Here is a 13,251-nt window from a genome sequence, read left to right as displayed (position 1 = left end):
CTAGAAGATACAGAAATGGAAATGGTACCTTTTTCATAGTAAAATGTAGCTACTCAAGAATGATGAGGGGCACCATCATATCAGGTAATATTCACTCCAGTTGTACTTTATTAGGTGAAATTAATATTGTTGCTGTTATTAGTTTTGACAGCTGCCACCTCAAGTTGTTTTAAAATTATGTGTTTAGTCTATATCTCTCCTCTGGATTCAGTCCCCAGCTGCATACTTGATGTTTCAACTTGGATATGATAATAGTTGTCTCAAATTAGTATGTTCCCAACCAATTTACCAATTTTTTTTTCATCACTTGCTGCTTTTAAAGTCTTTCTGTCTCAATGGCCATTTTTTTCTTGTATTTACTTAGGACAGGAGTCATCCTCATACCTTATATTCAGTACATCAGGAAGCCCAGTTGGCTAATCCTTCAAAACACGTGTATAATTTGTCCACTTCTCACTGTCTTTGCTACCAGTCTGGTCCAAACCAGCATCATCTCACCTGGATTACTGTTGTTGCTTTGCAGATGGTCTTCCTGCTTCTGCCTTTGCTCCCTCCCAGTGCTGTCCTCATAGGGCAGCCAGGGTGATCTTCCTATTCCTCTCCTCAAAATTCTCCTGTGACTTTTAATTTCACTCAGGTTTAAGTGAAAAGTCTTAGGATTTGTAAGGTCATGCATCATTCATCTCCCACTCCTTATCTCTCTGTCCTCATCTCTTGCCACTTTCCTGCCTGGCCACTCCTCTCGAATCGCACAGGCCTCCTTGCTGTTTCTCAGAGATATGGGCTTGGTTCCAACCTTGTACCTACTGTTCATTTTGTCTGAAACACTCTTCCCCCAGTTAACTGCACAGCGATTCACTCACTCATTGAAATCTTTGCGCAAATATATCTTCTCAAGGAAGCTTTCCTGATTATCCTTTCTGAAATTAAGCCTCTCCATCCGAGCATTTCTGTTTTCTTTTCCCATGCTTTCTCTGTAGTAGGAGATACACCATCAAACACACTGCGTATCCTGTCAGTTTATGTTGTTTATCGGATGACTCCGGTGTGAAAGATGAAATGCATAGGAAAATTGAGATGAGTTTAATTCAGACTGTTGCAGTAGCCAGAAAGTTCATTAATGAGGAGTATCTCATAAACCAGGGAATTTTATGGAGGCAAGTGAAGTAAGGGGCTCAGGATGGATGGAAGTCTAACCTGGGGTTTTTTGAGGGCAGGTTGGTCCTTTGCAAGTTAGCTGTTTGTCAGAACACAAAACAGGATGGGAACATTTCTCAACCTTCCTTGCTTTCCTGGAGCACAGGCTCAGATAGTTTTACTGATAGAATTTAAGCTCCAGGAAGGCAAGACTCTTATTTGCTTTATACATTAATATATTTTCAGTATCTCACGTGTGCTAAGAACTGAATAAATATTGAATGAGCAGATGGATAAAGGAATGAATTTAAAATGGTACCAACTATAGGCCCGTCTGCTGGAGAGTGTGATTATACTAGTGTAGTATAATCCTTCTACCTTAAGAAGCTTCATAAAGGAGATGTGAGAATTCGTGTAATAAATGTACATCCTAATATGCCTAGTATGTGCTATATTCTATATTGAAACCACATATTTGTAATGCTTAGTGCCAAATTCTCTTCCATAGAGTTCTACAAATCTTTCATGCTGTGAAGAAATGTTCCATAGGATTTCTTATGAAGTGAAAGTCACTTTCAGTAATTTGTTCTGGAGGATCTTATTATAAAGGAGTTTGGAGACTTTTGCCTTGAAGGCAGTGGAGACCCAATTTTAAGTGATTGACTGATTAAGTGATCAGATTTATGTTGTAGGATAAACATAGTAGGGGCAGCCTTGGGAAGGAGTAACCAGAGAGGAATTTGAAACTGTAAGCAGAGATCTGTTAGAGAATTGTCACTGTAATTGAAATGAGAAATGATAAAGTTGGATTAGGAAGTGCATAGGATTTAGACTTGGGTCAAGGCAAAGTTTTAGTTGTTTCAAATGTGCTGTGCTTAGAAGCTCAGTTGTGTCCGACTCTGCGACCCCGTGGACTGTAGCCCGCCAGGTTCCTCTGTCCATGGGGATTCTCCAGGCAAGAATACTAGAGTGGGTTGCCATGCCCTCCTTCAGGGGATCTTCCCAACCCAGGAATCGAACTCAGGTCTCCCTCATTGCAGGTGGCTTCTTTACCATCTGAACCACTTGGGAAGCCCATTTCAAGTGTAGTTATCCTTAAATCTAGGATTTTTGACATGATGTTTGGTGGGTTTTGCTTATAACCATATTATTTTTGGTTAATGCTCTTCTCTGAGATAGAAACAGGAAGAGCAGCAGGAAGATGATCTTAGTCTTGTAGATGCTGAGAAACCTACAAACAGTCATCCAGAAAGCACTGGGAAAATCTGTAGCTGGAGATTGGGATAAGAAACTACCCTGAGGAATAAAAGGAAGCCTGAGCCTGGAACTTCCCTGATGGCTCAGATGGTAAAAGCATCTGCCTACAATGCAGGAGACCTGGGTTTGATCCCTGGATTGGGAAGATTCCCCTGGAGAAGGAAATGGCAACCCACTCCAGTACTCTTACCTGGAAAATCCCATGGACGGAGGAGCCTGGTAGGCTATGGGGTTGCAAAAAGTCAGACACGACTGAGCGACTTCACTTTCACTTGAGTCTGGAAAAGGGCTTCAAGTTTATCATCTTCATAAAGTATATCCTTAGCTTTATAGTTTTAAGTTATTATTAGTAAGCCCCTCGAAGTGGAACAGGGAATGGGGTCAGGAAATGGTTCACAAGCGATGCCTTAGCTGAGATAGAAGAGTGGGCACCAGAGTTTAGGTAGAAGTTAGGGGGTGAGGAACTGAGATCAGAATATGCAGTGTGCCTGAGTTAAGAGAAAGCTAAGTTTTTTAGGTTACTTGAAAAGGTTAAGGGAAAAAAGAAGAAATGAAGAGTGAATGAAATGCTAGAAACAAAACACTTGATATTTAAGGCCTGTGAGCATTATCTTTAAGACTATGAAAATCTTAACATTTTTAAGGAATGACAAAATACCGTTTTAAGCAGATAACTCTGTAATGAGGAGGTTCAAATGCAATGGCGGTGTCTGTGAAAAAAGATGCACAACTTGAGAGTTGTGAGTGAAATTTTACTTGAGACAAAATGAGGACTGCAACCTGAGAGCACCTCAGATAGCTTTGAGAGACTGCTCCAAAGAGATAGTCGGGGAAGGTTGATATGTAAGGCTTTGGTGAAGGGGAGTTCAGTGCAATCAAGCCCTTACTTTACTATCTAAAGACCTATTCCACCAGATTCCCTGGAGCACAGAGTGCTTCACTCCATCCTGAATGGCCTCAGAGGGTGTTTAATGTTAAACAGCTACGACAGCACAGGGTTCAGTCTCCACAAAGGCAGATGGCAAACTCCGTTGTTGTTCAGTTGCTGGTGGACGCTCTTGGCAAGTGCCAGTTTGTAGTTGATAGAGGCTTTCAGAGTCAGTGTGTCTAGAATGGGGCTTAGACATATACTTTCTAAAATTTTAGTGCATGCAAATTTTTGAAAACATCTGAATTAAGAGGGTTCTTTAATAGGGCTGTGATTTTTGCTTCTCCAGACTCTTGGAGTTATGGCCAGTAGGGAATCTTTTTTTTCTCATTTGGGCTAGATGTCAAGTTTGTTCTTTCTCCAGGGCAATAGAATTGCAATAGAATTTAAATAGAATTAAACAGGGATCTAATTAAAGTGGGCTCCTAGATTTGAGAAATTTAAATATGATAAAAAGTGTCAGTTTAGCAATGTATGTAACTTTCTTTTGAAATCTTGTCTTTATCTTCAGAGCAATTAGAATTATTGATTGGTAAACAAATAACTCTCTGGGGACTATCTGTTAAATGAACTGTTTAAATGGAAATTACCTAGATAAGGGTAAGAGACACATACACATTAAATATCCCTGACAGGAAAGCCAGGTGTGCTGCAGTACATGGGGTTGCAGAGTCCAACATGACTGAGTGACTGAACTGACTGACTGATAAGGTCTGGTGTTCCTGCAGTTTTAGAAGGTTGCCTGTGTGCAAGCCAAGATATGCACTGGGAAATGTTGGGGGGTGAGATGGAACAGCAGTGAGGATATGGGCTACTGTGCTGTGCTTAGTTGTTCAGTCATGTCCCAACTCTTTGCAAGGCCATGGACTGTAGCCTGCCAGGCACCTCTGTCCATAGGGATTCTCCAGGCAAGGATATTGGAGTTGGCTGCCATGCCCTCCTCCAGGGGATCTTCCCAACCCAGGGATCGAACCCAGGTCTCCCATTTTAACAGGCAGATTCTCTACTGTTTGAGCCACCAGGGAAGCCCAAGAATACTGGAGTGGGTAGCCTATCCCTTCTCCAGGGCATCTTCCCAACCCAGGAATCAAACTGGGGTCTCTTGCATTGCAGGTGGATTCTTTACCAGCTGAGCTTCCAGGGAAGCCTATGGGCTACTCAGTTCAGTTCCGTCGCTCAGTTGTGTCTGACTCTTTGCAACCCCATGAACTGTAGCACGCCAGGCTTCCCTGTCCATTACCAACTCCCGGAGCCTACTCAAACTCATGTCCATCGCGTCACTGATGACATCCAACCCTCTCATCCTCTGTCGTCCCCTTCTCCTCCTACCTTCAATCTTTCCCAGCATCAGGGTCTTTTCCAGTGAGTCTGTTCTTCACATCAGGTGGCCAAAGTATTGGAGTTTCAGCTTCAGCATCAGTCCTTCCAGTGAATATTCAGGACTGATTTCCTTTAGGATTGACTGGTTGGATCTTCTTGCAGTCCAAGGGACTCTAAAGAGTCTTCTCCAACACCACAGTTCAAAAGCACTCAGCTTTCTTTATAGTCCAGCTCTCACATCCATACAAGACTACTGGAAAAACCATAGCTATTTGAGGAGGTTCAGAAGTGGGGATTTGCAGAGGGAGGAGGGGCTTTCACATGGTGAAGAATGAATGCCTTTTTAGGCTTCAGCCAATTTTCTTAATCTCAAAGCCCTACCTACTTGTTGTTCTGTGTAGAATGGTTTTTCCAAATAGTCAGTTAAACCAAAATATCCTATATGTTCTCCCTTCTGTATTTGGTTATTCAGTTCTTTAAAAATCTTTCAACTTTGTCTTCTCAAATCTGACTCCTCCTCATCTTCTTTACCCTTTCCCCCTTTGTCAATACTGGTTGAATTTAGGTGCTCATCTTTTCCATGGAATATTGCGTTGATTCTTTCTATCCCACAGGTCATTTTTTTTCTGCCTTTGTTTCCATAGTGCTTTCCTCATTATCTCTTGGGGAATTTTTCCATGTCATTTTGTTGTTGTTGCTGTTAATGAGGAACTAGACCTTAATTTTTTTGTGATATCTCTCAATTTAAAAATTTTTGCTTTTCAGTTAAAAAACATGCCGCCTAGCATGACTAAAGCGACTTAGCAGCAGCAGCAGCATGTCTAAAAACCTTACAACCTCATTTATAAAGCCTGCTTTAACCATTCTTTCTTCCTGCTAAGTTAACTACTCAGTCTTTGTGCAGTCTCATGTTAACTTGTAACTTTTAAGCTGTTATAAAACAATTCACATACAAATAGTAACATCAGAAAGTTGTTTTAAACTTGTGAAAACTGGTTCAATGAGAAATTGGGCTTTATGTAGTCAATCTAATAAGGAATGCTGAAATAAAATTGCTAAAATATAAAATTGGTTAATAGCCTATAGGGATTTAGACTGAACCTTTGGGGGATAGTATTTTCTACTAGACAGAAAACATGTATTTCACTCTAATAGTTTTTTTGTTTGTTTATTTTACAGTTACCTTTAAATTTAGAAACTGCCTAGGCCCTAATTAGTTGTAAATGAAACAATCAGTTTACTTCAGGTAAACTTACTGTAAAACATTCTGTCTAGTGTGATATTAAAATTCACACAATTATCTTTATGTCTTATTCTAGATTTTGAATAATTTGTCTGAAAACATACTTATTTTGTAGTATTAGTGACCAGCCACCTCTCTGTATCTTCTTTTTAAAATATTAATTTATAAGAGTTTTCAGAATCACTGATGAATGGTTCAAGTCTGTATTTTTTGCCCTGTTCTCATTTGTGTCTTAGTTCTGTATTATCTACAGTAGAGTTCCGTTAAAACACTAACCATCAGCTTAGATATAATGGATTCCCAGGATATGTGCGATAACGGAAACATTTATAAGATACGTGTAGAGATAGCACTTTAATGAGCTTAGTTTTGAAATTTAGGAGTTTAGATAGCAAGGGAAGAATAAACCAGGTAAAGTGACCAGTGTGTTCTGATTTAGGACTTGAGTCTGTCTAGTCCTGGCAAGACAAGGAAATCCTCCTGAGCCAAAATAGTTAGATGGTCATATTGTGGAATGAAAGGGCAAGCTGGATCTGAAAGAAAATGTAGGATTCGGTCAGGCAGAGAAACAAAGGTGAGGAAGAACAATCTGACTGTGAGGAAGTCAACTGTTGAGAGAATGATGAATGGGGAACAGTCAGCTAGAGTAAAAGCCTATGTTATTGCCAATTTCCACAACTCTCTGATCCACTTTTGGTCTTTTTCTTCTCGTGTTTTAATCTAACTGAAGCATTACCAACATGATTATTTTCTTAAAAACCATTTGATTATCTTCCTTCCCTGCTTGAAAATATGAACTGCTTCATTTTGCTTGGCCTTTTAACTCTTCCAGTTTCCCTATGTGGTTTCCTCAGCCATGATTTTCACAGTGTACAGTTCATTGAAAACATAGACTTTACTCTAGCTGACTGTCCCCTAGAATGATGAATTCATCATTCTCTCAACAGTTGACTTCCTCACAGTCCGATTTCTCCTCCTCAACTTTGTTTCTCTGCCTGACCAAATCCTACATTTTCTTTCAGATCCAGCTTGCCTCTTCATTCCACAATGCGACCATCTGACTATTTTGGCTCAGGGGAATCTAAGTTTGGTTGTATTTTGTTCATATTGATGTGCAAACTTGTCTTGTCTGGTAAATCTATGGGTGGGTTGTCTCAGTTTCACCTGGGAGGTAGTAAACCAGTCACATACTGTGTTGCCTATAGAATTTTTTAGAGTGTTTTCCACATATCAATATGTTTTTGTATTTGTAGACCTGAAAAATGTCTGAGAACTCCAGTGACAGTGATTCATCTTGTGGTTGGACTGTCATCAATCATGAGGTATGTATTTAATATTTTTTGTACGTCAGCTTGTAGTATTATAGTGTTAATAATGATGTAAACTGGTTCTTTGAAGGCCATTAGTTTTTTACGTTTAAGCATAAGATTCCACTGATCTGTAGCTTGGACATTTTCCCTCCTACATTACACTCACTGCTGAAAACTTCATGAGGCAGCATCTTAATGTACATTGGTTTCCCCAACTTTGAGACAGTAGGCAGATACTTATTGAGGGCCTATTGGTCATTCAGGCCTTGTGCTTATGTTCTCATATAATTTTAAGCAACCCTCTGTGGCATAGATTTTCATTCTCATTTCATAGTTGAGAAAACCAAAGCTTAGAGAGATTTAGTACCTTGGCCAAGATTATACAGCTAGAAAACATCAGCGAGTGCATTTAAACAGGCCAGAAAGGAGCATGAAGAACACGTGTTCACCTGTGTTATGTTACATTGCAGAACTTGACAGGAAAAAAGACTATGACTAGAACTCTGTCACAAAATGAATTTTATTACAGAAGTATGATGTTATATGACAGTATATAGTAAATATTAATTTATTCTCTCACACTGGTAATATATATTAATTACAGAAAAAATAATAAAATAGTGATAAATAGAAGCAAAAGGATAAAAATTATTTATACCTATATAATGTGTTAATGGATTTATCTATAGTTTTCATGTTTTTTTTCCAGCCTCTTAGGCTTCGCTTATTTTCCTGCATCAATAAAAATTTTGAATGGTATTTTTTTACGATTGCCCTGATAATTTAATGTTTAGACAATTGGTTAGTCATGTCTTTTAGACAACAACATTAACCAGACTTTCTGCAAGAAAGTTTTAACATTCCTTAGCAGCTGTACTAGTTAAAATTGAGTGGTTTCTTTTGTTTCTTCTTTTATTTTTTTTTAATAAATGACTTTTCTATTTTTAATGTGTTTCTCCAAAGCTTAGATCAACTCTCATAGCAACAATTACTCCTTCAAGGATAATTAACAGTGTAGGAGCAAGGCAGTTGTGGGAATCTTCAGTGTGACGTAAGAGAGCAAACCTCTCTGGCGTGTAGCCAAGTGTGCCATTTCGGTGTTCTGTAGTAGAGATACCTTGTCACAGAGTTGGTTATATTTGTACCTTTATCCCTCTTCCCTCCATATCTTGTTATCAGGTTCTGCTCTTTCTTGCTAATGTCTCTTCCGTGTATTTCCTTTATTTTTTTTTTACTGTTGCTTCCTTTCTGGCCGAGGCCAGGACTGGTCTTCCCAGTGGCTCAAAATTCAACCCAAACCTTGTGTCGGTTACTACTGTTCTTCTGCCACTTTAGCAAGCCCAAAGTCTTACATTCAGAATTCTCTTTAGGATTCAACTCAAACTCACTCCTTTAATGAAGTCTCTTAGTTATGTTGAGTTACATGTCTCAGGAGAACTCAGACCTTTTGATTTCATGATCAGTAAACTATAGGGTTGAGAGAGGGATCTGGAGAGAGACTGAGTCATTTTTGGATAACTTATTTTGCTAATTAAGATGAGAAAAAAAATCTGTTAAGATCCACTTTTATTAAAGAAAAGACAATCTGACATCAAAGTAAAAATCTTGGAAGAATAAAGAAGAGTCTACTTTTACAGAGAACGTTTACTCTATTAGTGTAATGGTGGTGGTGGTTTAGTCGCTAAGTCGTGTCTGACTCTTGCGACCCTATGGACTATAGCCTGCCATATTAATCTAATAGATTAATTTTAATGCTTGCCCTTAAAAATTTTTAGTCAGATGTTGTAATAAGTAGTTATTAATATTTACTTGTGACTGTTTCTCTGAATAGGCTTTAAATGTGAATTTTAGATTTCAGTTTTTTATACTCTGTGACACCTAGCAAAATGCCTTGGCTAGAATAGTTCCATAAATGTTGAGTAGAAGCAAATTAATAGAAATAGCTAAATGTAGAAATCCTCTGGGATTCAGATTGACTCTTGGGTTTTTAGTGCAGTTAGAGTGTTTGACTTCTGGACTGACTCCTTTCAGAGTCTAAATCTGTGGCTCCTTTCTGCTGTTTCTCTGCTGTAGGTTTTATGGACTAAATTGAACAAAAGCAATAGATACTGTTCCCTTTGGAGTATAGCAGCATCTGGGACTTTTAATAATGGAAGCATTTACAGGTAGTCAAATCTAGCTTTGGGTAGCTGATAGACAATTAACTGATGATCGCTTTTTCTCTAGGGGTCTGATATCGAGATGGTGAATTCTGAACATGGTGCAGCTAGTGACAGCTGTGAGCCCGCTCCAGAATGTGCATCTTTATCACAAGTGGAGCTGCAAGAATTGCAGGTAGAGCAGGGAGGTAAGTGTAAAGAAGTCTGATTTTTTTGTTTTTCTTGATAGGATATGTGAGCAACATGAATCTTGCCTTCTTTCTAGGTGGGCAGCCTTTCTGGCTAGTCTAAACCAGCAGATCTCTGAAAGACTAGTGTGATGTGGTGGGCAGACCTAAAGAACCCAGTAGCACCAACCTGCCCAGGGGCCTTATTTATAGCTATAGTGGGCTTCAGTATGAATGTTTGATACTGCTAGTGTAATTGGTAACTAAATATTATTAATCTTGATTAAGACTGTTGATACACAGAATTATTTATTCATCAGAAGGGGTTTACTCAACTCTTCTACAGTTACCACACTTCAGAGTACCTTTGGTTATAGGTAGTGAATTGTGTTTAACTACTGTATTGCATTGATGTTAAATATTCTTCTATGGGATTTGATGCCCACATTAATTATATAGAGAATTAAACGCAAATAGTTAATGCATCTTCATGTTTAAATTACTTCTTAAAGTTTTTTTAAAAATTGCATTAAAATGTAAACAGGGCATTTCTCCATCAGGAGAATAAAGTGGATGTGTTAAGGCCAGAAAAATAAAAGATTTATGCCTGTTAATCTTGTTTTGAGCCCATGTGTTGATTGCTGTTCTCATTTGAGCAGTGATTTTCATCTTTCATGGGTCAGATTTTGAGAATCTGAAAGCTATGCATGGTCTCTTCAAAGAAATGCATATCTTTAGATATGTGTTATAAAAATTTTTTTTCATAACTTCCTCAGGGGTCCTTGGACCCAAGACCAACTTTGTTGAGGAGTCTTATCTCCAAATTAGTATTCTTTTGGGGCTATATTACATGCACAAATGGTGGTTTCTTTTTTTTGTTGTTCTTTTGTTATCTTGGAGGAGTTAGATAATGAAAAATACACATTTATGATAGAAAAGCAAAGGATGACCAAAAATTCAAAGCCATCTATAATTCTTTTGATTCTGAAGATTATACCAACAATGCATGTGCTTTGCTATGCATAAAACCTGGTGCTTATTATGTACTGTTTTCATTTTTAGCTTCTATTAAAATTTTACAGCCTTTTTCATTAAAAATATGACATTATAAACTAATTTGTATATTTTTTTCTTATAAGTTTCTTATAAAATATATCTGTTATGGTGACATTATTTAGTTTTTCTGTATTCGAGTCATTGTTTTTTATAGTCCATTTTTTATTATAAAGAATTTGTAATTTGAAGCCATAGTTTTGATCCTTGTGTTACCAGGCATTGACAGTCATTAGAATAGTGGTACATTTAGGAATTTTGAATAAACTTAAGAATTCAGGAAATGTGCTCTCACGGATCTGAGAATGAGTTTTCCATATTAACAGGTTTTTATAAACACCTTAGCTTAAGTACTTTGGAATTGTAAAGTAGAGATTGTTTATTTAGAGTTTATAGTTTTTGTAAATTTTTAAATGAGTTCAGTTCACTAAAATTATCTCAACAATTTCCAGTAGTTATATTTGAAATGCAGAGATCTTTTTAACAACAATAGAGTGATTGTTATAATTGCATGTAGCTTTTCATTGCATCCACTTTAAAAATGAGGAATAGATTTTATTTACTCATATTATATGCAGACTATAAAAAGTTGATGAAATATAATTAAATTGACCTTTGCTTTATGTCAGAGAGCAGCCAAAATGGCACAGTGTTACTGGGAGGAGCTGCTTACCCTGCTTTGGAGGAAATGAAGTCAGCACTGGAGGTAACCTTGTGTTTTACTCTGGATATTTGATAAACAGTAATTCTTAGAGAATACTAATTAAAGCTGCCATTTCTGTTTGTGCATTTTGTCTATAAATAGCTTTTGTTGAAAAATTTGGGTTTGCAGGTTGGTCAGTTTTAAAGTTAAAGTTAGCGTCCATTTTAATGCCTAATTAAGTGAAGTGAAGCGAAGTCGCTCAGTTGTGTCCGACTCTTTGCGACCCCATGGACTGTAGCCTACCAGGCTCCTCAGTCCGTGGAATTTTCCAGGCAAGAGTACTGGAGTGGGTTGCCATTTCCTTCTCCAGGGGATCTTCCCAACCCAGGGATTGAACCCGGGTCTCCCACGTTGCAGGCAGACGCTGAGCCATCTGAGCCACCAGGGAAGCACATTATTAATTAAGTGAAGCATCTTTTAATTTAGAAAAGTGATTTCTTGGTTATGTGTTAAAGATTTATTCTTTTAACATCTAATATTTTCTTTGGAAATATATTACATTCTTGAATTATATTGAGAAATTAAGGGTTCATATGTAAAATGAAAGTTAATTTTCAAACTTGAGAACAAACTAAATCTTGTCCTTTGGCATTTTACTTGACTTCCGTGTACCTGTGGCTGATTCTTGTTGATGTTCGACAGGAAACCACAGAATTCTGTAAAGCAGTTATCCTTCAATTAAAAAAATAAAGTGGCAAAAAAAAACACACTTTTAAGTGCAGTTGTGTATCAAATATAATACTGTATTGATCAAATGTAATAAAGTAACAATAATTGCTCAAAAAAAACTAAATAGCTGGATGATCTTTACATGTTACAGCTGTTGAAGTGTATTAGAAAATTTAATCTTTTATGGATTTCCTGACCATATAAATAAACCCATATTTATTTATTACAACCCAAATAAACCCATAGTACTGGTGAGAAATTAATCCTCTCCTTTTTGTGGACTTTGGGTTTGAAAGATGGATTTGTTTCTCAACTCCTGCAGGAATGAATGGTGGGCAAGCAGTTTGATTTAATTCTGAGAGAGAGTTGCTGTCAGGTTTGATGGTGTTTTCAGACTGAAAGATGAGTCTACTCTTGAGTACTCCTTTCCTGTTGAGCAGGACTTATTTTAAACCCAATCATCGTGCTACTTAAGTATACTTAGGAAATGTGAGGGCCATATGTATTTGTTGAATATGTCTCTAAAATTATGATTCTAATTATAAAGGGAGAGGAAGAAAAGTTACCTGATGACAATCTCTATTTTGGAACTGTCAGTGATGATTCTGATATTGTTACACTTGAGCCACCTAAGTTAGAAGACATTGGAAATCAAGAAGAAGCATTAATTGTTAAAGAAGCAGAGAGTCCAGAAGACTTTAACATGGGCTCTTCCTCTAGCAGCCAGTACACGTTTTGTCAGCCAGAAACAGGTAAGAACTACATAGCGAATACACTATGGAGGCTTAGGACTCCTGTGATCACATTGTATGTAATGGCTGGTTTTCTGACCCTAAATATCAAAGTTATGAATATATTTGGGTAAAATGCAAGAAAATTTTTTGTAAAAATCTACCATTTTATCTAGTGTTTTCCTAGACCCAGGGCCTAGAGCACAGTAGTCCAATAAATACTATCTTTTATCATTAAAAGAAGGGAAAAAAATAGCTTTAAGATATTTGTTAATGTCTCAAACACTCCAAAATGCATTGGACAATTTTAAGGTCTTTAGGAGTGGGAGATTGAGCCATTATACCTAAAAAGCAGGAGAATATTAAGATCTTGAGTTACAGTGGTACAAATTTTTTATTACAGAAACAGTGAAAAAAGAAACTTTTTTTGAGCCTTCCAGATCCATTTAATTATCAGTCACTCAACAATCATTTTTTGTGTGCTACCATGTGCCAAACAGGATTTAAGGAACTGGCAAAACAGGAGTGTCCTAAAGCCCCCAAACTAGAATCTTTCACTTTAGACTGAGTTATG

The 13,251-nt window shown here is 37.5% G+C and overlaps 1 protein-coding gene across 3 annotated transcripts in view; it reads left to right on the top strand.

The window, feature by feature from the left end:
• Nucleotides 1–13,251, top strand: part of CCPG1 (cell cycle progression 1) — a 42,268-nt gene that overhangs the window by 12,819 nt on the left and 16,198 nt on the right. For all 3 annotated transcript variants that reach the window (XM_010836775.1, XM_010836773.1, XM_010836772.1), the window contains exons 2-5: nucleotides 7,139–7,207; nucleotides 9,422–9,542; nucleotides 11,204–11,280; nucleotides 12,494–12,698. In XM_010836775.1, coding sequence (XP_010835077.1) covers nucleotides 7,148–7,207; nucleotides 9,422–9,542; nucleotides 11,204–11,280; nucleotides 12,494–12,698 — 463 coding nt within the window. In that variant the 5' untranslated portion in view covers nucleotides 7,139–7,147. The remainder of the gene's footprint in view (nucleotides 1–7,138; nucleotides 7,208–9,421; nucleotides 9,543–11,203; nucleotides 11,281–12,493; nucleotides 12,699–13,251) is intronic.

Source organism: Bison bison, unplaced genomic scaffold (genome assembly GCF_000754665.1).
Source record: "Bison bison bison isolate TAMUID 2011002044 unplaced genomic scaffold, Bison_UMD1.0 scf7180017864066, whole genome shotgun sequence".
Classification (NCBI taxonomy): domain Eukaryota; kingdom Metazoa; phylum Chordata; class Mammalia; order Artiodactyla; family Bovidae; genus Bison; species Bison bison.
This window is presented reverse-complemented; position numbering and strand designations above follow the sequence as displayed.